This window comes from Rhamphochromis longiceps, linkage group LG18 (assembly GCF_057381845.1).
Source record: "Rhamphochromis longiceps isolate RC_006_pf linkage group LG18, R_longiceps_female_GT1.1, whole genome shotgun sequence".
NCBI lineage: Eukaryota > Metazoa > Chordata > Actinopteri > Cichliformes > Cichlidae > Rhamphochromis > Rhamphochromis longiceps.
Window position 1 is genome coordinate 1,863,542 of NC_140574.1, and position 26,817 is coordinate 1,890,358.

Genomic DNA, 26,817 nt, shown 5'->3' on the forward strand with positions numbered 1-26,817 from the left:
CTGTTTTGATTTTATATACTGTTGTTTGTTTGTTTGTTTGTTTGTTTGTTAATTAGTTAGTTAGTTTATTTGCTTGTTTTATTCAATTTTAAATCATGCTTTTTATTTGTTCTTGTTTCTAATGTCTCTGTAAAGCACTTTGAATCACCTTGTTGTTGAATTGTGCTATACAAATAAACTTGCCTTGCCTTGCCTTTGCTCCAAAGGTTTTTGTACAGAGTTTTGCTGTTTCCTGTCACTGTGGGCTGCAGAGCACAGTAGTACACAGCAGAGTCTGTCACTGCAGCAGAGGAGATCTCCAGATGAAACTCACTTTTGTCTTGATCTTTTCTAAACTTCAGCTTTTCGTTTTGCTCTGAATATTCATTGATGAGAAACTGTGGAGATAAACTGGACTTTTGTTTGTACCAGAAGAAGTAACTGACAGAGCCTGAATAGTTGCAGGAGAGAGTCACAGTGCCTCCTTCCAAACTCGTCACTACATCTTTAGATGGTGTCAGTAAATCCTCAGAGGATCCTGAAAACAACAAAGACATATTTCACCATCATGTTTCTGCATCTTTAAACTTAGTTTATAAAAAGTGAATCAATTCAAACAACATCCAGATATTTTCATGTCCATCATCTCCTTTTACATCTCACTCCATCTTTTGATGACTCACCAGTCTGAAAGGAGACTATCATCATCCAAATGAAAAGCAGCAACATGATTTTCTCTTGGACTGAATGAACAATAGAGAGAACACAGCAGCTCTTCAGCTCCTAAATGAAGCCTTTCATGTTCACTGCTGTAGCTCCTCCTCTTGCTGAGCTCTGTTTCCTGTCACTGTTTCCTCATATCTGCAGAGCGCAGAGTCCAACACCCACCAGGAACAAATTCGCTTTCTTTCCAGCTATGTGGATCAAGCTCTTATGCCTTTGCTGGTTGGGGTCAGTGATGAATCAGGTGAGGAGGATTCAAGACTGAGGCGAGAGATAAGAATGTGCACTGAATGTACTCAGCTGCATGAAGAGTACATGAGATTTTCTCAGACACAATTAAATAAAACCTGAGGAAGGTCAAAGGTCGTCACTTGTATGTTTAACTACAAACTTGTGATCTGGAATTCTTTCACTGTTTTTTGCCAGTAGCGTGTTGTTTACCATAAAGTAATTCAGAGTCATTCATACCACAGTAACCAGAGATGATAATATATTTGTAAATATATAACTTTCTACAGGACTGAATATAATATCTTTATGTCCGGAGCCTCTGAGGAGTATCCGAGTATTTATAACATTACACAAACATCTCCATCACAGTGTTCATGAAATGCTGAGTTTATCCATCTTCTGGGTGGGCCTACGGAGGAGTTTTGAAGATTTCCCTGTGAGGGAGCTGGTGGTGACCAGCACCAGGGGCCTGTTCTTCGTACCTCGCTAAGTAAGTTAGCTGGATTAGATTGTTGACGATTTCGCGTGATCTTTGATCGTTCGGTTCCCCGAAGCTCATCCGGGACTTGCTGTCATAGCAACAGAGCCGTAAGCGTAAACCTGCTCGGGAGCAGGCTTACTTTATGTAAACAGGATTAGATCGCGGCCACGCAGGTATGTCCGCTTCATTTATACGAAAGCAACAGCGATATTCCACCACTGTTTCACCATAAATAAATAACATCAATGTAACTAAAGACAATGCAGCACCTGATCCATTTATTGATGTCACACAGATACATACAGGTCATTTCCTAAAAAAGGGAAATGTACTATTAACATTCTATCACATGTATGTGATTATTTCAGATGTAATTCATATTTTAGAGTAGCAATAGTAAATTACTTCGTGTAATCAAGATGAGAGACCACGGCTATAAAAGCGAAGGTGGATTTGGGAAGCCTGTCGCAGCCATGTCCTGTCCGTATACGCGAGCAGCCCATTGTGGAAGGTGCAAGATTGATAAGGAGAGTCCTCAGAATTCAGCGTATATTGCGGGACAGACAGGATCCTTTAGCTCAGCGCGACAGTGTGCTCATAGAGAGATATCGATATTCCCGTGAGGGTATTATTTACTTAACCAACTTGTTGACGAGGGGGTGCAGGACCACCACCTGTCTTTTTTTCCTCTGCCCTTTTCTTGGTTGCTGTTATGAACAAACTAACAGAGTATTACAGGCCAGTATTACCTTGCCAAGAGACGAAAAGCAATCTAAGAGATAAATATTACCATTCTGTAGAATACTCCTGTATTCCACTTTTACTTGTTCCCATGTTCTTGTGGGTCCTGTTGTGGCTCTAATGTGAAAGGGGATATAATATAACATATTATAATATAATATAATGCCATATGATATTGGACAATATAGTGTCATATGATAGATCTACCCTACCGCCTACTGGTGTTGGCCAGAGGGGCCGATGGCGCGATATGGCAGCCTGGCTACAACCGTAGCTGCCTCCACCAGTGTGTGAATGTGGGAGTGAATGAATAGTGGTATCGTAAAGCGCTTTGGGTGCCTTGGAAAGCGCTATATAAACCCAATCCATTATTATTATTATTATTAAATTACCTACGAGTTTGATTTGTCAGCAACTTTCTGCCAGCCCTCTCTCCTTGCTTTTGCAGCCTTTGCAGTGTTCTCTTGCGTTTTAATTAAACTCTGAAACTCCTGAAATCCCTCACTCAGGAGTTCTTGCTCTGCTGCCGGAAAATACCGAGCGCGCCCCTTCGACATTTTCGCCGACCAATCAGCGGGTTGCCGATCAATGTTTCTACTATCGATGCGTGGCCCCTTTTACGACACCCAGTGATGTCACATTACTGCGTCCAGCTGTACTAATCGTCAACAGCAGGTGTGTTCGGGGAACCGGATTAGCGAGCTCACGGTTAGCGCGATGGTTTGATCTTGGATGTAGTAAGCGACGTACGAAGAACAGGCCCCAGAGGTTCTAATTTAATAAACAATATGCCGAATGTTTAACAACTGAATATAATAAAAATTGATTTGTGGCCAGTCAAACAACAGTAATAATTAATAACTTATTCTGGCATTACTTTGTAAGTTTTTAATCAAACTTTATATATTTTGATCAGAAAGCACATTTTTTTTGTTTGTTCTGAGCTCACCAGATCAAACAGTAACTCTTTTTATAGGGATCATGTTAAAGTTCAATATAAGAAACGTATTCAGATCATTTCAAACCAGAAAGCTTAAAATTCAAATGAGAATATCTGCGATTTTCTTGTTTTCCGTGGATGTAGAAAAAAATTGATTTCAGCTGGAAACTGATTTGAAACAGAGAAATCTTCGACAGCGGAACAGTTAAAGGTAAATGCTCTCTGCCGGAGCAACAACCGTGTGACACCAAGCGGAAATAAAGAAAGGAAAGGCGCGTGTGTGAACAGAGCCGGGAGTGTGGGACCGAAAGAGTCAGCACATCACTGTGGTGTTAGCGGCTTTGCACTGACTCACCGAGCTCTCTGTAATACTTTACATTCATTAATAAGAGAGAGAGGGGGAGGTGCGTTAATCACGTGACACCAGGCGGAAGTAAACAAAGGAAAGGCGCAAATTGCGTTAGCTTTCCAGAGACTGTTGTTGTTGTGTGAGCTGAGTGTGTGAGCTGCGGCAGCAACGATGCCTTCAGTTCAGTATCTGAGAGAGTTCATCAACGAGCGACTAACTGCTGCTGCTGAACAAATATTCTTGGAGTTTGAAAAAACGATCGTCCAGTACGAGGAAGAGATCGACCGTCAGCGCAGACTGCTGGATATCACCTGTAAACCCCAAATCAAGCTGCACATGACAGGTGAGTGTCCCTCTGAGGGAGGATCCTGATCACAGCTCTGCGGGACGTTTCTGATTGTGAGGACTTTTTGATGTGAGCTAACAAAGAGCAAACAGAGGACAGGACTGCACGAGTGAAGTTGCCCCCCACCTTCTTCAAATCCAACAAAAGTGGTATCTAACGTTTGTGCTGCAAACATTTTCGTTTGTGCTGCTTTCATTTTAAAGATATTCAAGAAAAATTCTAGAGGTCATCAGAGGTCAACCAGCTCCCCCACATTAATGGAATCAAACAAATTTGATGTCAAACGTTTGTGCTGCAAAAATGTTTGTTTGTGCCGCTGTCGTTTTAAAGATATTATTATAAGTTTCTAAAGTTCAACCAGCCACTTCCTTTGCTGTAAAAAAAACATTGAGAGATATTAACCAGCATTGGATATTTTTTTCTCATGATCACACTCTTAAACCTAGTAATCAAACTGCTATAACCTATTTAAAAACTAGGTTAAATATAGCATTTAAAATAATTAATGCATTCTGTTGGAGAAACAACTTTATTTGCTGGTAACAAAATACAAAACTACGAGAACAACGTGGTTTATGTTTCCTGTTAGAAAAGGTAAATACATGGAAGTGTCTGAGCCTCACAAGTCTAATACAATAACTGAAAAATAACAGCTATTTCCATCATCTAACTCACAAACTAGAAAAGGACTTTCTTTCATGAAATCTTGCCATCATTCCTTTGTGTAGAGCACAGCGTGCGGACATGCGCTGGTGTTTTCAGATGCTATGGTTACATCCTTCCTTAGGTCATCATACATCTCCCAGATGTACGGGGTCCTGTTACAGAATGTCATATAATGCCCGAGTGTTTCTGGTGTTGGGCCCTCCTGAAATGTAATGACTGCTTTCAGTGTGAATTTCTCTCCTTGAAGTAGCAGAGTGGATGGGAATTCAGTAAGCAAAAACCTTTTTGGACTGTGAAAACTGTGCTCCAGAGTTTCTGTAGAGCCTTTTCCAAGGTCTGTGTCAATCCATACAAGCTCTCTCAGGGTGAAACTGTGACAAACAGTCCCTGTGCAAAGTTGCTTTCCTGATGAATCTGTTTTAAATGCTGTTGGAGATGCATCAGGACTTTCGATTGGTCTTAGGCATGGCGATGCTGGAAGGTTGAGCCCTTGTTCAACAGCAGACTGAAGGTGAGCTATGCCAGAAGCTGACAGATCAATGGAAACAAAAGGGATTTGCCTTGTGTTTGGTGTGTAAAGTTTGCAGTACTGGGAGGAACACTGTCTTGTGAAGTGAACACTTGGATTTTCCGTCATTGTTTTTTGAATTACTGTGGACACATGGCGCTGTGCATCAACACGATGAACAGCAGTCTTCAACTGAACAGGGCAGAATATTGAGCTCAGCACCTCTGCCCTCAATGAATAGGCATGTTGAGTGACACCCTTTGAAGCAAGGGATTTCACAAGCTGGAATACTTTGTTCTCCTCTGAACTATTCAACATGTTTTGAGCAGTAAGACTGTCACAGAAAGCGCAGCACAGACTTTGACAGAAGGCATCAAAGGCACAGGTGTTCATGACACAGTATTGTCCTTTGCCAAGTTTGACTGGCTGTTGATTATTTCCATTTTTTAACAGCCATAGCTTTACTTTTTTCTTTTTCACAGCTGGATCTGAGTGGAGCCATTCAGGACAAGGGGAGAGGTATGGTTTGGTGGAACTGCAAGGCCTCTCCAGTTTTCCAAAGCTGCTGTTTCTTCAATGTCCATGTCTGTGTCAATTTTGGGCTCCTGAGAGGGGTTATCATCCACTTCCTGCTCCACAAAGGCTTTGTGTGGATCCTGACGCTTCACTGTACCATCCTGTCTGGCAACCTCTGCTTCTTTTCGTATTTGTGTTGCAGAACAGATCTGCATGTTTCCTTCAATGAAACCAAGATGTCGTGCAGTGAATTTATCTATCCTTATAGGGAGATTTTCATGCTTGAACAGACCATGTTTAATGTTCTTGAACTCTGCTTCAACATTAGCTGAAGTTATCTAATGTCTTCTTCTTCCTTGTCATCAGAAACAGACATAGTCTCATCTGCAATCTTTCTTTTCAGATTTGATTTGGACACTTCTGACATAAGGGGGATTTTTTTCCGAAGCAAGACACCAAAGCATTCATTAATGTAGCTTCAAATCTGAATGATGTGTTAAAGCCTTAACTAAAGCACCAAGTAAAGCTAAGGAGAAATCACAGATGGCCTCCTTTGGGATTGGTGCTCCAGCACGAATCCATTCCGATAACCATCTTGTGATTGCCTGGACATCATGTCTCTCTGACAACATTTGCACCACTGGGACGTGAGAGTTGTCCCTTCCTGTTAACACACCTTGATACAGGAAGATGTTTCCAGATAAACCATTAGGCCTGAGAAGCTTTTTTACAGCTGAGCCAGTCGCATCAAAGGCGACTATGGGTGCTTTGCAGTCTTGTACAGCATTTGAGTTTGACTCCAGTAGTGACAGAAGAACTTGTCTAATCCAATGTCCCAAATGCTTCCACTGGGAGGGGAACTGTATTTTAATGAGTGGAGAGACAGTATTGGGTTTTTATGAGCAACTTCTAGTTGATTTTGTTCGTGTTTGTCTTTGCGCAGAGTTGTCAAATTTGGTAGATGGCTTGGCTCTGGATCACCAAAGTCCATCAGCTTTGCTGCCTCTGATGCTCTCCACACATGGGGCTGCAGTCTGCCTTCACCAAGTTCTTTTGTTACTTGTGCCCTCAGACTTCCGGGCATGGCGCTCTTAGAAAAGCCAGTGTGCATGGATTCATCCGTGTTTGCCATTACACACTTCAGCACCATTGGGCAGTGATTTCAGGTTCCTTTTCACATGTAATGTACAGCTGGCCAGCTTCCCTTTTCTTGAAAGTATTCTTTTTGTATGTGACTTTATGTGGAATCATATGTATCCACATATCATATGTATCCACATATCATATGTATCCAAATGGGAGCTCCACAGTCTTGCAGTCTTTGTTTTGAAAAGGAGAGCTGCTTTGTTCAAAATCATTATCATTGTCACTGCTGTCTGTGTCAGTCTCTCTTCGTCACTGTAATCCAGAGCAGCCCATACATTGTCTGTTTAATTTAACAAAAGTGTAAAGAGCTTTTGGTGTCATCTTTTCGCCAAGTTGTTTGCATAGATTTTTCTATATGTCACTTGGAGTTGAAACTTCCATCTTTTATGACTGCTTCTTTAGAAGCACGAAGGACTTCAAATACTGCAGTTTTGTCCACCACTGATTTCTTTGGCATCTGTCAAGCAAAAATGACAAATGTGATATATTACTGCCATAATTTGGTTATAACTTTAGTTCTACATCTTTAAGTGGACATAAAATTACTTTGATACACTGTTTTGACGTAGTGAATTGAAGTGTTGATGATTGCTGTTGCTCATGGAAGCTAGCTTAAAAATGCAAATGAGAGAGCTAGCACATGTTTTCTTCAACTCTTGTTTTTTTTTCTCAGACGTAGAATGTGTGTGATAGCGCCCCCTGGTGATCACAAACCGAACACAGGTCGCTATGTTTGCTTTTTCGGCAGAGTTGTACCAGTTTATCCTTAACAAGATCTAGTTCAAAATTCATTTGATCGGCATAAAAATGAATTTAGTCAATGTTCATAGCTCATCATCAAAATACTTGTAGATAAATCCAGGCTCTGAGATAAATGTGTGTCAATGCCACACGTGTTTAATAGCCCTTTGGGACCATGGCTACAGAAGTTTGGCTCTTTCAGGTAACATTGACAGTTACCTGAGATTCACAGTTCTGCAGGCTGTTTGGAGCCGTTGAGCTCAGATTTGCTGAATCACTGAAGTGCACGTTAATTTTATACAACTTGCTCATGACAGCCCACATACAAATGACAGCACTTTTGTTAATATTAGCATTTGAATTAAAAGCTACAGTTCACATATTATTAGGTTAATGTTTTAACAACCATTAGCATTTTAGCATATACCCTGCTGGTAGCACACTAGATGGAGTAAGGTAATGTTAAGAAACATGGTAGTCAGTGATCCACAACCAGCTTATTGGCTCAAAACACCATATCTAATTATAAACTGATACGCACCTACGGGCATGCCCCTTTAAATTTCTTCAGATAGGCTCCAGCGCCCCCGCGACCCTTAAAAGGATAAGTGGAAGCGAATGGATGGATTGATGGAATTTTATAAATATCTTTAAAATGAAAGCGGCACAAACAAAAAATTTGCAGCACAAACGTTTGATACCACTTTTGTTGGATTTGAAGAAGGTGGGGGGCAACTTCACTGACAGGACTGCACTGTGCTCCATTCAAACAGCAGGCGCTGAAATCAGCCTGGATTTGAGTTTTCTTTATGCAAGTAACAGCATAAAGTTAGAACTGTGAAAGTATCGCTTTAAAAGAAAGTGTAATGTAAAATACCCTCATGTATGAATGCATTAAGATGCAGATGCAGATACAGCGATAGAAGTCCTCCTGTGGGTCTCCAATAATATGAACGCATCAGTGTCATTTCAGGCAGCTCATGGTCATTTTCATCACAGACATTCTGCTGATTGTGTCCTCAGTTCTCAGTGGCTTGGTTTGTAAAAGTTCAGACTCAGTGTGACTTAGCGTTGCTAAGTGCATCATATAGGTTGTTGCTTAGTTACAAGGCATCAACTCCGTTGCCTTTCTTTAGCCCATCCATAAACAGAGACCAGTACTTGCTGAGTGTTTGTGTCGTGCGCTTGATTAGATGTAGGAAACATAAAACAGGTTTTCATCTTCAGATGTTTGAGCACTGAGGATGCAGCCTGGTCACATACAGGTAGATCCACCCTCTCAGTGTCAGGGCCTTCGTGCATCAGTATAAAACAGACACACACTTTCTTTGGCTCTCGGAGGAGGCGGACGCACTTTTCTCCTCTCCCTTATCTTTCCTGCTAGTTCTTATGTCCTTGTCTAGTCTCGTGTCTTTTTTTGTATTACTTTCCCTGGAACACTCTCTCACAGTCTGTGTCTAAAACCTAAAAGAGAATTATGGATTTGATCAACTGGTCTCTGAATGCTATTGACACCCTTTAACGTGAAGTCTGGGCTCGGGAGAACCCGAGTGCCCTGGAGGGACTTTCCCTGCCGGATACACGATGGACGGGTGGCAGAGGATCGTGTGCCTGGCGGGACTGTCGATCGAGGACGCTGAAGATATCTACCTATTCGGAACCACGATAACAGGGTTCTTGCTGATCGGAGCTGGCTTGGCCCTGACTTATCGGAGAATTAAGAGAGCGGAACCGGCTGTTCAAACCCCACCAAGGCTGCCCGCTGGGATTGGAACGACAGGTGCGACTTCTCAGAAAGGGCTCACTGAAGGCAGCATGGTTAAGAGCTTGGAGGCGCTAACGGCTGCAGTGAATGCTCAGAATAACACCTTTGAGCGTATGTATGTTGGATTATATCAGGAAAGAATCAACTCAGAACAACATCTCTGGGTGGAGCTGGATTACACCTCGGATCAGTTGGCTGCGGTCGTGAGGTCTCAGAATCTGCTCTGTGAGCAAAAAGAGTGACAAGACCACAGAATCGACGGCTAATAACATCACGGAGAAGCTCGCAGCTATTAACGGGAGACTGAGAGACCAGTGTCGGAGTGTTAAAAAACAGCTTGAAATTCTCAATTACCATCATAACCTGGCTACCCCTTCGGCGCCAGCTCAAGGCTGGAGCCGAACAACAACTCCCTGATAACGACTGTGTTGAGTCTGTTCCTTCCCATTCCCTACAAGGCCACCTGGGTTGGCTGGAAGACTGTTTACTTAGCCTGGCAGGGCGAAGGACAGTGTCTCAGCTGAACTATAGACACGCACACACATACATATACAGGGAGTGCAGAATTATTAGGCAAGTTGTATTTCTGAGGAATAATTTTATTATTGAACAACAACCATGTTCTCAATGAACCCAAAAAAACTCATTAATATCAAAGCTGAATATTTTTGGAAGTAGTTTTTAGTTTGTTTTTAGTTTTAGCTATTTTAGGGGGATATCTGTTTGTGCAGGTGACTATTACTGTGCATAATTATTAGGCAACTTAACAAAAAACAAATATATACCCATTTCAATTATTTATTTTTACCAGTGACACCAATATAACATCTCCACATTCACAAATATACATTTCTGATATTCAAAAACAAAACAAAAACAAATCAGCGACCAATATAGCCACCTTTCTTTGCAAGGACACTCAAAAGCCTGCCATCCATGGATTCTGTCAGTGTTTTGATCTGTTCACCATCAACATTGCGTGCAGCAGCAACCACAGCCTCCCAGACACTGTTCAGAGAGGTGTACTGTTTTCCCTCCTTGTAAATCTCACATTTGATGATGGACCACAGGTTCTCAATGGGGTTCAGATCAGGTGAACAAGGAGGCCATGTCATTAGTTTTTCTTCTTTTATACCCTTTCTTGCAGCCACGCTGTGGAGTACTTGGACGCGTGTGATGGAGCATTGTCCTGCATGAAAATCATGTTTTTCTTGAAGGATGCAGACTTCTTCCTGTACCACTGCTTGAAGAAGGTGTCTTCCAGAAACTGGCAGTAGGACTGGGAGTTGAGCTTGACTCCATCCTCAACCCGAAAAGGCCCCACAAGCTCATCTTTGATGATACCAGCCCAAACCAGTACTCCACCTTGCTGGCGTCTGAGTGGGACTGGAGCTCTCTGCCCTTTACCAATCCAGCCACAGGCCCATCCATCTGGCCCATCAAGACTCACTCTCATTTCATCAGTCCATAAAACCTTAGAAAAACCAGTCTTGAGATATTTCTTGGCCCAGTCTTGACGTTTCAGCTTGTGTGTCTTGTTCAGTGGTGGTCGTCTTTCAGCCTTTCTTACCTTGGCCATGTCTCTGAGTATTGCACACCTTGTGCTTTTGGGCACTCCAGTGATGTTGCAGCTCTGAAATATGGCCAAACTGGTGGCAAGTGGCATCTTGGCAGCTGCACGCTTGACTTTTCTCAGTTCATGGGCAGTTATTTTGCGCCTTGGTTTTTCCACACGCTTCTTGCGACCCTGTTGACTATTTTGAATGAAACGCTTGATTGTTCGATGATCACGCTTCAGAAGCTTTGCAATTTTGAGACTGCTGCATCCCTCTGCAAGATATCTCACTATTTTTGACTTTTCTGAGCCTGTCAAGTCCTTCTTTTGACCCATTTTGCCAAAGGAAAGGACGTTGCCTAATAATTATGCACACCTGATATAGGGTGTTGATGTCATTAGACCACACCCCTTCTCATTACAGAGATGCACATCACCTAATATGCTTAATTGGTAGTAGGCTTTCGAGCCTATACAGCTTGGAGTAAGACAACATGCATGAAGAGGATGATGTGGACAAAATACTCATTTGCCTAATAATTCTGCACTCCCTGTACTGATACTGATAAGCACTCACTGACGCATCACCCTCCCTACCCCGGATCCAACGCCACCTCCAACGCTTACCTCCCCCATGATGTGGACATCGGGTCAGCTGGAGGCGCAGTCGAAAGATTGTAGCGGTTCCAGATCAGATGTCCACACTGGAACTCTTTCCCATGTTGCTTGTCTGTGTTTATTGTGCTGTGGTGTGTTGATATCTGTGCATTCCTGTATTATCCTTTTGTGTTGCACATTTCAATGTTTTTTTTCCTCGCTACCTAGCCTGACCTGTCTCCCCAATGTGATGTTTGTATTGTATGTACGGTCGGCAAGGTCTGTCATCTCGGTTGTGGCCAAAAGACCTGCAACTGACAAATAAAGGCTATCTCATCTCATCTCAATGGCTGTATCCCAATTCAGGTTCAGGCCGCATTTTTTTTTTTTTTTTTTTTTTTTTTTTTTTTTTTTATTGCTACTGCTGTTCAAAATCCCATAAGGCTGGCTGACATGATAGACGATGGGCAGGGCTGTGAGTACTCAGACTGTGTTTTGATAAGATCTTGGAGAAGAACAACGGGAATTGAGATAATTGGTGACCAGTGACGGACATTAGACCAACTGTAAAAATTGGATGCAGTTGTTCGCACTAAACCCAAACATTCACCATCTTCACTCATGCAGCTATCCCACTGGCGCCAAGGTCGAAGCTGACTGGAACAACAAATTGTTCCCATGATTACAGGATTGTTGTCAGAACTCTTTGTCCCTCCTTCAAGGCCACCTGCGTCCACTGGAGACTGTTGACCTTTGCTTAACCGGGCGTGGTGACACTTTCTCTCAGCTGAACACGGGATACACATGCACACGCACGAAACATGTACACTGATACTGATGCGCCCTCACTATCACCCTCCCTCCCCTGAATCCAACGCCTCCCATCCAATGTGGACGGATCAGCTGGAGGCGCAGGCGAAGATTGTCCCAGATCAGCTGTACACACTGGAATACTCTCCCATGTTGCTTGTCTGTGTTTTATTGTGTTATGGTGTGCTGATATTCCTGTATTATCCTTTTGTGTTACACATTTCACTGTTGTTTTTTTGTTTTTTGTTTTTTTTTTTCCTCACTACCTAGCCTGACCATCCCCAATGTGATATTTGTATTGTATGTACTCTCTCTCTCTCTGTCTCTCTCTGTCTCTCTGTCTGTCTCTCTCTGTCTCTCATAATCTCATTAGTTGTCTTTTTTTTTTCCCCTCCAGACGTCCCACAGCAGCCTGTCTGTAAGGAGGAGGAGGTTCTCCTTGAGCTGCAGCTCTGTGACCAGGAGGAACCAGAACCTCCACAGATTAAAGAGGAGCAGGAGGAACTGTGCAGCAGTCAGGAGGGAGAGCAGCTGGGACTGAAGGAGGAGACGGATACCTTCATGGTGACTGCTGCTGAGGAAGGAGAGCACAGTGAACCAGATAATGATCGTCTCATCACTAATAACGCCCCTCTTGCTGAGAGCCAAGATCAGGGAAGAAGCAGGAGTGCAGATCCAGGATCATCGAGAAATCCAAACAGTAAAAATGCAGAAAGCTCTGAAGGACTGAAGGAGGAGACGGATACCTTCATGGTGACTGCTGCTGAGGAAGGAGAGCACAGTGAACCAGATAATGATCGTCTCATCACTAATAACGCCCCTCTTGCTGAGAGCCAAGATCAGGGAAGAAGCAGGAGTGCAGATCCAGGATCATCGAGAAATCCAAACAGTAAAAATGCAGAAAGCTCTCGTTCGTGCAAAAATCTCTGTAAGACTTGTGGTAAAATGTTTTCTAGGCCATCAGTACTTAGAAGGCATACACAGATCCACACAGGTGAGAAGCCATATTCCTGTAAAACATGTGGGAAAAAGTTTCGTCGAACTTGTCATTTGACCGTCCACATGAGATATCACACAGGTGAGAAACCGTACTCTTGTCAAACATGTAGTAAACAGTTTTCTGCGTCATCGTCACTTAAAGAACACGCAAGGCTTCACACAGGTGAGAAGCCGTACTCTTGTCAAACATGCGGTAAATTGTTTTCCAGGTCATCGTCATTTAAAGACCATGTACGGCTGCACACAGGTGAGAAGCCGTACTCTTGTCAAACATGCGGTAAAAGGTTTCCCAGGTCATCGTCACTTAAACAACACGCACGACTTCACTCAGGTGAGAAGCCGTACTCTTGCAAAACATGCGGGAAAGGTTTTTATCACAATAAAAGTTTGTCTTTCCACATAAGAACTCACACAGTTGAGAGGTCACATGTTGGTAACACCTCCAGTAAAAAGTTTTCAAATTCAACATCACTTAAAAAACACACAGAAATTCATTCAGGTAAATAGCTGCATTCCTGCAAAGCGTGGGGAAAGTTGAAATCCTCATTTGACTGGCCACGTAAATGTTGAACATCAGCTGTTTCCTCCTGCTGAGAGCTCACACAGGTGAGAAGCTGTAGTCTTAACATATTTTTAGAAAAGGTCAAATATTTGGAGCTAAGTTTGACACAAATGTACAAATTCATGCTGGTTCAAATGTTTTTGCTTTTGGCTTGAAAACCTATTCAGACAATGATCGTTTGACTGTATTACATGTCGCAATGTGTGAACTAAATCTGATGATACCTATCATGTTGAAGCTTTTTCATTCGTCAGGGAAAATATGATAAATCTTTTTTTTGAAATTGATGGCAGCACCAGGTCTCAAAAAAGGTTTGATAGAGGATTCTAGAGGCTCAGCAGTCCCCCGGCTCTTTGTTGTGTTTTTGATTTTCTGATGCTCCAGAGGTTTCAATTTGTCTTTGATTAGTCAACGATTATTTCAATAAATCTTGTCTCCGCTTCCTGTGGGAAGACTTCCTGTTCTAGGCTTTAGTACCTCACCTGCTCAGGTCTGCCCACCTGTGAGTATCACCCTCTCGTCTCGTCCCACAGAAAATTAAAACAATGACCCAGGAGACATGAATTTGAAAATAATGTATTTTTAACATCAATACTTAAATATTTAGTCCTATTTTACTCAATAAGACTGTCCAAATAAAAATGAAATAAATACAAATATTAAGTAATATGAATTAAATTCTAGTAGTATTTGAACCAAAAATTCAGCTTTAAAGTAAATAAAAAAAGATTTTGTTTTCCAGTCCAAAATAACAAGTTTCCAAAGTTTACAGATGATGCTGTTTTGCTGTTCCACTGCATTCTTCGTCAGTGTTGAGTGCAGTGTTGGCAGACAACATACAGTGGGGCAAAAAAGTATTTAGTCAGCCACCGATTGTGCAAGTTCCCCCACCTAAAATGATGACAGAGGTCAGTAATTTGCACCAGAGGTACACTTCAACTGTGAGAGACAGAATGTGAAAAAAAAAATCCATGAATCCACATGGTAGGATTTGTAAAGAATTTATTCGTAAATCAGGGTGGAAAATAAGTATTTGGTCAATAACAAAAATACAACTCAATACTTTGTAACTAGGGCTGAACGATATATCGCATTTGCAATAATATCGCGACATGATCAAGTGCAATTTTCTAACCGCAAAGGCTGCGATTATACTCTGGACATGTCCAAATTCATGGGCTGCATCCTTCTGAGGCCGCATTTGTAGACCGATTACGTCACAGCGACGCGCCGAAGGCTGTCCAAATTACTACCATATCCCAGAATTCATAGCGCGGCCCAGCCAAACTCCAGTTTCCAACAATGGCGGCCGCTACTAAGTTTTAAAATTACTCATACTAATCTTTCTGGGTCACAAAATAAACTTTTAAAATATTTTCAGGCGAGAAAGTAGTTGTGTAAACATCAAATATCTGCTCGGTTTATCAAGATATCCCATATTTGCAAAAGTGCTTCGACGTTTTCAGAGGCGTCTGCTACCCACCAGCTCGACAGCTAGCCGGGAGCTCGAGGGTTACTGATGCGGCCGAGAACGGCACAACTCCCGGCACATCATTTTCAGATCACCGCGGAGTTTCGCTGCTCGGGTTAAACGTAATATATAAGTCACTTAGAAATAAATAAAAATGTTATTGTTGGGCTTTTTTCAGTGTTTTGTTTGTTCGTGAGTAAATCGGTTTGGCTGAGATTAAAGTTATTAGATTAGATAAAATAAAACTTTATTAATCCCCCGGGTGGGTTCCTCCTTGGTTTTCACACAGCTGACTAAACGTCAAACAGAAAACTTATTAAACAGAAGTATGAGACAGTCGAGAATTTACACCAGTGTCTGGTTATATTTTAGATAGCAAGAAGCAGACGGCCGAGTTTATTAAACTCCACCGAGACAGCGGTGACGCTAATCAGAACTAGACCGTCCAATTTCACCCCTTTAAATTTTAAAGGCGTGTTTGTGTGTGTGTTTATACAATTGCTATTATGTTTGCACTTTATGTGTAATGTTACTGACTGCAGAGATCAGTAAGATGTGTGTATTTTTTATTTATTAGTTTTATTTATTTAATATTATTTTTTAATTGAATGACTGTCTAGTAGTTCACAGATGTCGAAAAACTGAGTGTGGTAAAGCCACTGATTTTGTTTATGTATATTTCTGCAATCTGCACATTGTACTGACTTTCATTTTAATGTTTACACCAGGGTTCCTTGTCAGCACTTTATGCTCAGATGTTTGTAAGCTAAAAATAAACTATTGTGTATGTTCAAATATACTGTTGTGATTGAAGAAGTTAAATAAAAATGTCAGTCATCAATTCATGCATCACCTCATGTCATCATAACAGAGGTCTGTCTTCCAGGAAAGAACAGTTTAAAATTAATGTAATATAGTATTGGCCATACTATATGATGTATTGCTTGTCTTTGTTTAATAATACAGAAGACAAAGACCTTAAAAAATAATCGCATATCGCATCGCAATCGCAATATTGGGGCAAAAAATCGCAATTAGATTATTTTCCATAATCGTTCAGCCCTATTTGTAACATAACCTTTGTTGGCAATAACAGAGGTCAAACGTTTACTATAGGTCTTTACCAGGTTTGCACACACAGTAGCTGGTATTTTGGCCCATTCCTCCATGCAGATCTTCTCGAGAGCAGTGATGTTTTGGGGCTGTCGCCGAGCAACACGGACTTTCAACTCCCGCCACAGATTTTCTATGGGGTTGAGGTCTGGAGACTGGCTAGGCCACTCCAGGGGCCCGTTCTTTGTACGTCGCTCACTACATCCAAGATCAAACCATCGCGCTAACCGTGAGCTCGCTAATCCGGTTCCCCGAACACACCTGCTGTTGACGATTAGTACAGCTGGACGCAGTAATGTGACATCACTGGGTGTCGTAAAAGGGGCTACGCATCGATAGTGGAAACATTGATCGGCAACCCTCTGATTGGTCGGCGAAAATGTCGACGGAGCGCGCTCGGCTCGGTATTTTTCGGCAGCAGAGCAAGAACTCCTGAGTGAGGGATTTCAGGAGTTTCAGAGTTTAATCAGAACGCAAGGGAACACTGCAAAGGCTGCAAAAGCAAGGAGAGAGGGCTGGCAGGAAGTTGCTGACAAATTAAACTCGTAAGTAATTTAATAATAACAATAATAATGGAGTGGATTGATATAGCGCTTTTCAAGGCACCCAAAGCGCTTTACAATGCCACTATTCAGTCACTCTCACATTCACACACTGGTGGAGGCAGCTACGGTTGTAGCCACAGCTGCCCTGGGGCAGACTGACAGAAGCCAGGCTGCCATATCGCGCCATCGGCCCCTCTGGCCAACACCAGTAGGCGGTAGGGTAGATTTATTATATTATATTATATTATATTATGTTATATTATATCCCCTTTCACATTAGAGCCACAACAGGACCCACAAGAACATGGGAACAGGTAAAAGTGAAATATAAGAATATTCTACAGAATGGTAATATTTATCACTTATATTGCTTTTAGTCTCTTGGAAAGAGACCCTGGAATAATCTGTTTGTTTGTTTATAACAGCAACCAAGAAAAGGGCAGAGCAAAAAAAGACAGGTGGTGGTCCTGCACCCCGTCGTCAACAAGTCGGTTAAGTAAATAATACCCTCACGGGAAAATCGATATCTCTCTATGAGCACACTGTCGCGCTGAGCTAAAGGATCCTGTCTATCCCGCAATATACGCTGAATTCTGAGGACTCTCCTTATCAATCTTGCACCTTCCGCAATGGGTGGCTCGCGTATACGGACAGGACATGGCTGCGACAGACTTCCCAAATCCACCTTCGCTTTTATAGCCGTGGTCTCTCATCTTGATTACACAAAGTAATTTGCAATTGCTACTCTGAAATATGAATTACATCTGTAATAATCACATACATGTAATAGAATGTTAATAGTACATTTCCCTTTTTTAGGAAATGACCTGTATGTATCTGTGTGACATCAATAAATGGATCAGGTGCTGCATTATCTTTAGTTACATTGATGTTATTTATTTATGGTGAAACAGTGGTGGAATATCGCTGTTGCTTTCGTATGAATGAAGCGGACATACCTGCGTGGCCGCGATCTAATCCTGTTTACATAAAGTAAGCCTGCTCCCGAGCAGGTTTACGCTTACGGCTCTGTTGCTATGACAGCAAGTCCCGGATGATCTTCGGGGAACCGAACGATCCAAGATCACGCGAAATCGTCAACAATCTAATCCAGCTAACTTACTTAGCGAGGTACGAAGAACGGGCCCCTGGACTTTCAAATGCTTCTTACGGAGCCACTCCTTTGTTGCCCGGGCGGTGTGTTTTGGATCATTGTCATGTTGGAAGACCCAGCCTCGTTTCATCTTCAAAGTTCTCACTGATGGAAGGAGGTTTTGGCTCAAAATCTCACGATACATGGCCCCATTCATTCTGTCCTTAACACGGATCAGTCGTCCTGTCCCCTTGGCAGAAAAACAGCCCCATAGCATGATGTTTCCACCCCCATGCTTCACAGTAGGTATGGTGTTCTTGGGATGCAACTCAGTATTCTTCTTCCTCCAAACACGACGAGTTGAGTTTATACCAAAAAGTTCTACTTTGGTTTCATCTGACCACATGACATTCTCCCAATCCTCTGCTGTATCATCCATGTGCTCTCTGGCAAACTTCAGACGGGCCTGGACATGCACTGGCTTCAGCAGCGGAACACGTCTGGCACTGCGGGATTTGATTCCCTGCCGTTGTAGTGTGTTACTGATGGTGACCTTTGTTACTTTGGTCCCAGCTCTCTGCAGGTCATTCACCAGGTCCCCCCGTGTGGTTCTGGGATCTTTGCTCACCGTTCTCATGATCATTTTGACCCCACGGGATGAGATCTTGCGTGGAGCCCCAGATCGAGGGAGATTATCAGTGGTCTTGTATGTCTTCCATTTTCTGATGATTGCTCCCACAGTTGATTTTTTCACACCAAGCTGCTTGCCTATTGTAGATTCACTCTTCCCAGTCTGGTGCAGGTCTACAATACTTTTCCTGGTGTCCTTCGAAAGCTCTTTGGTCTTGGCCATGGCGGAGTTTGGAGTCTGACTGTTTGAGGCTGTGGACAGGTGTCTTTTATACAGATGATGAGTTCAAACAGGTGCCATTCATACAGGTAACGAGTGGGGGACAGAAAAGCTTCTTACAGAAGACGTTACAGGTCTGTGAGAGCCAGAGATTTTCCATGTTTGAGGTGACCAAATACTTATTTTCCACCCTGATTTACCAATAAATTCTTTACAAATCCTACCATGTGAATTCATGGATTTTTTTTTCACATTCTGTCTCTCACGGTTGAAGTGTACCTCTGGTGCAAATTACTGACCTCTGTCATCATTTTCAGTGGGGGAACTTGCACAATCGGTGGCTGACTAAATACTTTTTTGCCCCACTGTAGGTGATACTGCCCCCACAGCTTCCTGTAGTGTGTTTTAGTTTAAATAAAAACAAAAAAAACATTTATGTGGTTTTAAGATGTGACAAGAAATTTCTATGTCGTGTGATCGATTATGTCGACGAATCATTGTAGCCCTACAAATGAACCTTACAGTTTTCAAAATGCTCCTCCACCTGTTTTCTTTAGCACCACTTAATTCTCCAGCCTTTGTTGTTCCATCGTGAAACATGTCGCTGCATTAAAGTCAAAACAAGTTCATAGTTTTCTTAAAATTGTAGTTTTTTCCACATTTTGTTTTTTCTGTCCTATTTTGAATAAAACGTGTTTCTGAGATGTGCATTCTGTTTTTATTTCCATTTTACACAAAGTCCCAACTTTTTTGGAATTGGGTTTGTATAACTGCTGAAGGACAACATTCAATTGTTGAGAACATGGTTCGATCCTGGATTGTAGTCCAGGAAAAGACAAACAGTTTCCTCTGTGTCTGCTTTAGTGTCCTGAGATAAAATCATGCAGTGAATTTAGTTTTTCCTTTATATTGCTGTAATAAAAGTTTGTTTACTTATAATTTTGTATTTTTTATGTCTTCGTGTCTGAACGTTCCTGCAGTTGGTTTGTGGTTGATGTGGATTTGCTGCTCATGTGAATCCTCCCACAGTGTTTCATTAGCAGCTGTAACCACAGTGACTCTGATAAAACAGGAATTAGCAGAATCCATCTGATATGAAGCTGTGCTTTGAATACCACTTCCCTCCTCTTTGAAGAGTAGTCAGATATCTGTGTTCAGGTTTTTGTACAGCCTCTTCTACACTTTGTATCACTGTGTTTCTAGAGCACAGTAGTAGAGAGCTGTGTCTGCCAGGGTTAGGGCTGCTATGGTCAGATTAGTTGTTATACGTGATGTTTTTGATTCATATCGATTATCAGGAATATATTCATTGCCACTCCATGATCTTGCTCCTTTCCAGAGTATAAACTGAGGAGCCTGAAGGTCAGAATCATGTCTGTACCAGTGAAGTAGAAGACTGCTTTCACTCGTCTCATAGCTACATGTGAGTTTGACAGATTCTCCTTCTGTTTCAGTGACTTCAGGTTGTTGAGGAGTGATTGAGTCTCCAGCTGTTAGTCCTGGAAAAAGAAAGAAGAAAAGTAGTGAAATGCAGTCTGTATATCTGCTTAATGCAGCAGCTTCAACTAAACTTTAATCCCTGTTCTTAAACTCACCTATAATGTGAGATAGAAGCAAAAAGAGGTGCAGCAACATGTCTTTGGAGTTATTAAAGCCAGACAGACAGCACATGAACAATGTTCTTCCACTGCAGCACAATGACCAACAAATAATGTCATTGGATGAGCTCAACTTCAGTGGGCGGGGCCAGTGTAATAGCTCAGCCAATCAAACAGTTCTGTGCTTCCACAGCAGCTCTGTCTCTGTCTCTGATCTTTACTGCTTCATTTCTCTGTTGTCTTTGTCATCAGTCCAATGACACAAGAATCAGAGGTTTAACAGTGTGTGGCTCCCTCTAGTGGATGTTGTGGAGTATTCTGTTGTCTTTGCTCCAAAGGTTTTTGTACAGAGTTTTGCTGTTTCCTGTCACTGTGGGCTGCAGAGCACAGTAGTACACAGCAGAGTCTGTCACTGCAGCAGAGGAGATCTCCAGATGAAACTCCTGTTTTTCTTTGTCATGTATAAACTTCAGCTTTTCTGTTTGCTTTGAATAGTAGGCGATGAGAAAGTCTGGATGTGAATTAGGTTTCTGTTTGTACCAAAAGAAGTAAGTTTCAGAGCCTGAATAGTTGCAGGAGAGAGTCACAGTGCCTCCTTCCAAACTCATCACTACATCTTTAGATGGTGTCAGTAAATCCTCAGAGGATCCTGAAAACAACAAAGACATATTTCACCATCATGTTTCTGCATCTTTAAACTTAGTTTATAAAAAGTGAATCAATTCAAACAACATCCAGATATTTTCATGTCCATCATCTCCTTTTACATCTCACTCCATCTTTTGATGACTCACCAGTCTGAAAGGAGACTATCATCATCCAAATGAAAAGCAGCAACATGATTTCCTCTTGGACTGAATGAACAATAGAGAGAACACAGCAGCTCTTCAGCTCCTAAATGAAGCCTTTCATGTTTACTGCTGTAGCTCCTCCTCTTGCTGAGCTCTGTTTCCATTCAGGCTGATGAAGCTTTGACAGTGATGCTGCAGTCATCATCATCATCATTATCATCAAGAAGGTCAGACTGAAGGAGGAGCCTGCAGAGCTCCGACTGCATCCTGCACACATGGTCTAACTGAAACATGTTCGAGCAACAAAAAGAAGTTTACAAAGTTAACAGCACAGAGCTTCAATTATAGTTTTAAAATGAGCAACAGGAAAACTTCTGAAACTCCTGACAGTGTTCTTGTTCTAAGACACCAACTGTATTTGGTGAGACAAACTTACTCTTCTCTGCGTTTAATCATTAGTTGTTAATCTCTGGCTCTCTGCCACAGCGTGACTTTGTCCTGGCTTCCTCCTCTCACCTGATGACCGCCCCTCCCTGAGCCTTTTCCTGCTTGAAGTTTATTCCTGTTAAAAGGGAGTTTTTCCTTCCCACTGTTGCCTTTGCTTGCTCATAAGTGTTCATGTTATTGTTGGGGTTTTCTCTCTGTCTCTGTTCTTAATACTCCACTGAATGTCTGTTTGGAAGTTTCTCCTAAGATTTGCAATGATTTTCTGAACTTTTTATTGAAAAGGTTGTCACCACCAGGGCTCTTATCACAGCTCCTGACTGTGAGCCCTCTGTCTCTGTCCCTTGCACTGCTGTTTTCACTCAGTTTGAGCTTGTGACGCTCTCCACTTTAGAGGATGTGGTTCGCCATATTAAGCCCACAGGTTCCCCTCGTGGTCCTTTCCCTCCACGATTCTTTAAAGAAATTTTTCCTGGTATAGGGCAGTCTGTCCTTGACATTATTAACAGCAGTCTGTCTTCTGGTATGGTTCCTCCAAATTTCAAACATACAGTAGTGCAGCCACTGCTTAAGAAACCTGGCCTTGATCACACAGTTTTAGCGAACTATAGGCCTATTTCCAAGCTGCCTTTAGTCTCCAAGGTTTTAGAGAAAATAGTTTTTAGTCATCTGAAAGATTTTCTAGATGGTAATGGCATCTTTGAGGTTTTTCAGTCAGGTTTTAAAACACTTCATAGCACAGAATCTGCATTACTAAGGGTTTTTAATGACATCCTTCTGGCATGTGATTCTGGTAGCCATGTTGTTCTTGTCTTGCTCGACCGAACTGCTGCCTTTGACACCGTAGACCACAATATTCTAACTTCTCGATTAAGTGATGTAGTGGGTATTGGTGGCACTGCACTTAATTGGTTTAGGTCTTATTTGTCAGACAGAACTTTCTCTGTCAGCCTTCTCGGTTACGAATCGTCTTCTGCTCCTCTGTCATGCGGCGTCCCACAGGGCTCAATTTTAGGGCCACTACTCTTTTTACTGTATCTTTAGAAGGCCCGGGATCTCATTTCATTGTTATGCCGATGACTGCCAAATTTGTTTGCCACTGAAGCACAAGGATGGCATCTCCATAAAACCTCTCTTGACATGTCTAGATGACATTAAAGCTTGGTTGGCTCTAAACTTTGTAAATTTTAATGAAAAGAAAACAGAAGTGTTGGTGTTTGGACCCAGTGGTCCCTGTGAGTCCTCCTCTGTTGTTTTAGGATCCCTGGAAGTCTATTTTAAATCTGTTGTTACTGACCTTGGTTTTAAGTTGGACAGTGATTTTAAATTGGACAACCAAATCAGAGCAGTGGTGAAGTCCAGTTTTTATCATTTAAGGCAACTGGCAAGAGTAAAATCTTTTCTTTCGAGGCAGCACCTTGAAACAGTGATCCATGCTTTTATTTCTTCCCGCCTGGACTGTAACTCACTTTATGTGGGGGTCAGTCAGTCGTTGCTCTCACGTCTGCAGCTGGTTCAAAATGCGGCTGCACGACTCCTAACAGGAACTCGAAAAAGAGAGCATATAACCCCCGTGCTGGCCTCTCTGCACTGGCTGCCTGTGTCTTTTAGAGTTCATTTTAAAATTCTCATGTTTGTTTTTAAATGCCTTCAGTCTTGCCCCGCCTTACCTCTCTGAGCTTCTTCATCCCCACACACCCTGTCGGTCTCTCAGGTCAGCTGACCAGCTGCTCCTGGAGGTACCGAGATCCAGGAGGAAGCTCAGAGGGGGCGGGGCCTTCTCTACCGTGGCTCCTAAATTATGGAATAATTTGCCCATGCATGTTAGAGAGGCCCCTTCACTGTCCACTTTTAAATCCCGTCTTAAAACCCACTTTTATTCCTTGGCTTTTAACCTCAGTGAGACTTAGTTTCTCTTTTAATTGAAGTAGTTATTTAATTAATGATTTCACTCTTTTATTTGTTTTTATTTATATCTCATGTAATTTTATTTTACAGTTCCAGTGTACAGCACTTTGTGTCAGCTGTGGTTGTTTTAAAGTGCTTTATAAATAAAGTTGATGATGATGATGATGATGATCTTTACCTTACAGTGTTCAGCCCATTGAGGTGACTGTTTGGTGCTATATAAATAAACCTGAATTGAATACAACCATGTGTTACTCCCTCTACAGCACAGAGTTCCTGTTGCACGCTGAGCAGTGGACATTAGAGATGAGCAGTATTGCAAAAGAGTAATTAGATTACTGTTACTTTCCCGTAGCCATGCTGCATTACTAAACTGTGATTTTGTTTGTGAATGTGTCTCATGACAGTGACGTCCGTGGCAGCAACAGACGTGTGCAGATCAACATGTATAATATGGTGTGATGGAGAGAGTACAAACACGCAGTGTTTAAAGTGTGGAAGTAATCGCATTACTTTGAATTTGAGTCTGTAAAGAGTGACAAAAATATTAGCGTCCACTGTACACTCTGTGTGGGCAGAAAACTTCCATGGGAGGAAGCAATTGAGGAAGCATTTGAGCGTAAGAAGCTGCGCTATGCCAACAACAGCTGAGGCAGAGGAGAGAGGCTGGAAGATCATGGTGGGCCCGGTGGAAGTGGGGTGCAGGGGCTTTGTGGCCAACAGCAAAACTGCTCAGAGAGACTGGGATCAGAGGACAGGCGCAACAGCAGGCTATAAGAGAACTAGCTAACAGTGCTGAGAGGAGCAGTCACTGGCCATGGTTAAAAAGGGCTGACATCACTTGGGGAGCTAAGGCAGTCAGCTAACCATGAGAAAATAAATATTCTGTTCTTCTTCCCTTTTTTGGGAGGCAGTGGGGAGGTAGAGCGTACAGCCCGATCCGGCGGGGAGGTGTGGGAAGCCAGACCGGGCGCCCCCCTTCCGGCTCTTCTCTCTCCTATCTTGTCCCGTTTGTCTTACTTCTCTCGATCACCTTTTCTATCCCTTTGAAGAAGTTAGGCTCCATAAATGCTAAAGAGGTAAGTATTATTTCTCAGTTGCAGTAGATAGAAATAGATAGAAAATAAACTGTAGGAAACTAAACAGAAGAAAGAAGGAGAGAAATAACAATTTAACACAAACCACTGACACTCCGGGGCCTGACCAACCCTGGCAGGGCCTCCTTGGATGAGGGTGTCTGGTGATAATGGCCGAAACACCCGATGAATCCAAGGTCCACAACTGATGATGTGTCCCAAATTTAAAATGATAATCTAGATCAGATCTCTAATCCCTAAACCTAACCAAGGAAGGAAAATGGCAGATTAGCCTGGGTAAAAGACCGAAAGTTGAGGCACAACGATGCGTGCTGCTGACAAAGTTTCTGGGCTTTCCTCATAACAGCCGTCCCTCAAGAGTCTCTCCATCTGAAGCAATGCATTATCAGGGACCGTAACATCGAGTCCTTTTACTGAATCTACAGCAAAAAATTAAACTTCAAATCTGTGCGAGCAGCGAGCACGCTGCCACGGGAATGTGACATTCACAGACAGACACCCGGATGCCCCCACTGACACGACCGCTGTGGGCAAACCTCCACCCGCCCCACTCCTGCTAAACAGGTGACAATAGATTTAAGAGCGACAGGACTCAGTGCTGCTGAATCTTTCATTTTATTTATTTTTGCTGTGTTTTACTTGAATCTATTTGAAAAAGTGTAAACACAAAACTTTATTTTATGCTGGAATATGCAGAAAATAGGTTTAAATGTTAAACACGTTTCTTCAAGTCAAAGACTGTTGCATATAATTTAATTTTTGCTTGATGCATAAAGTTAAAATATTAATACTAATAAAACAAATTTTAGAAAGAGACTTTCATTTGATTCAGTTTCATATGATGGATTATGGGCTAAAGGTCTATTTCTTTATTACGTACTGAGCTTGTGTATCATGTTTTTAAAAAGTAACTAAGTAATAAGTAACTAATTACTTTTGAATATAAGTAATCAGTAAAGTAACAAGATTACTTTCTTTGAGAAGTAACCAGTAATTAGTAACTAATTACTATTTTCATGTAACTGGACCAGCGTCTGAGTCATTATTTGAAAAACAGACTCCTTACAGGTCCTCAGCTGACAGCTTCATGATACCGGATTGCAAAGGGACTAAAATACATTGTTGTATAACCCTTGATGTCCCAAAGCCATTTCTTTGATCAGCAGTTGTGCAAATGTACTGTTTATAAAGTTGAGGAAACCTAGAGTCAGCTGAGACTGAAGAAGTCACCTGGATGAGTGACGAATCGTTTCTCACACTGATGAACAGAATCAACTTTTTGGAACTTGGTGTCCCAGCTTTCAGTCTGTACACAGGCTGTTTGAAAAGTTCTTTCTTCAGGTGTTATTGTGAGAGTAAAACTGAAGCCACAAAAATTGATGCTCAACACGCTCAGTTTGCTAAATGGTTCATATCAGGCCAAGAATAACTCTTTATGAGAAATAATAAATCACCTAGTTTCTGCTATACTTGCTTACTTTAGACTCACAAAACTTACAACAGCACTTAATGATTTACAGTGGACTGAGTCACATGTCACACTAGTGAAGTGGAGTGAAAAGAAGGGATTATATCCAACCAAAGCACTGAGGTTTAACAGTGTGTGGCTCCCTCTAGTGGATGTTGTGGAGTATTCTGTTGTCTTTGCTCCAAAGGTTTTTGTACAGAGTTTTGCTGTTTCCTGTCACTGTGGGCCTCACAGCACAGTAGTACACAGCAGAGTCTGTCGCTGCAGCAGAGGAGATCTGAAGGTCCAGACGCTTTTTTCCAGACAGTTTTGTGGAGAATCTTGCAGCTGATTTCAGAAACTCTGACGGTCTTGAATTGTTCGTCCCTGATATGAGGATCAGGAACTCTGGAGGTTTTCCTGGATATTGTCGATACCAGAAGAAATAATCATTAATTATAATATCTCTGGATAATCTGTAGGACAGAGTGAGAGTGTTTCCTTCTACAGTGGACTCTTCATCCTTGACTGCAGTGAGTTGATCACAGCTGACACCTAAAGGAAGAGATAAATGTTGTTAAAGACGATGTTAAACTGTGAGCGCCTGTTCCAGTGATTTCTAGCAAACAGATCCTTTAAAGACATTTCTTCTTCCTGCTTTAACCGACCTGTTAGTGTGATCACAAACAAAGGAAACATGAGCCAGTAATGCAGTGACAGCATCTTCCACACACTATCTGTTCTGTATGCTTCACATATTGAATGTATCTGACAGTGGGAGTCCTTTTCTGCTCTGTGACAGTGT

The 26,817-nt window shown here is 42.1% G+C and overlaps 2 protein-coding genes across 3 annotated transcripts in view; both read left to right on the forward strand.

Annotated features, from left to right (window-relative positions):
- Positions 1–1,497: 1,497 nt before the first annotated feature.
- LOC146647369 (uncharacterized) overlaps positions 1,498–26,817 on the forward strand; it is a 151,868-nt gene continuing 126,548 nt past the window's right edge. Inside the window, exon 1 of the mRNA XM_085388859.1 lies at positions 1,498–3,596. The gene's annotated coding sequence lies outside the window, so the exon portion shown is untranslated. The remainder of the gene's footprint in view (positions 3,597–26,817) is intronic.
- LOC146647370 (uncharacterized) lies at positions 3,592–19,429 on the forward strand. 2 transcript variants are annotated; one of them, XM_085388924.1, is made up of 3 exons: positions 3,592–3,787; positions 12,492–13,172; positions 13,303–19,429. In XM_085388924.1, the coding sequence occupies exons 1-3, from the start codon at positions 3,616–3,618 to the stop codon at positions 13,494–13,496; spliced, it is 1,047 nt and encodes a 348-aa protein (XP_085245050.1). In that variant the 5' UTR covers positions 3,592–3,615; the 3' UTR covers positions 13,497–19,429. The 2 variants fall into 2 exon arrangements, with proteins under 2 accessions (XP_085245050.1, XP_085245049.1); XM_085388923.1 differs by having other exon boundaries at positions 12,492–19,429.

Excerpts from the sequence above, each read along its gene's own strand:
- LOC146647370 (XM_085388923.1), top strand. The coding sequence starts at position 3,616 with ATGCCTTCAGTTCAGTATCTGAGAGAGTTCATCAACGAGCGACTAACT. Across the intron at positions 3,788-12,491 it reads AATCAAGCTGCACATGACAG|ACGTCCCACAGCAGCCTGTC; the intron begins GTGAGTGTCCCT and ends TTTCCCCTCCAG.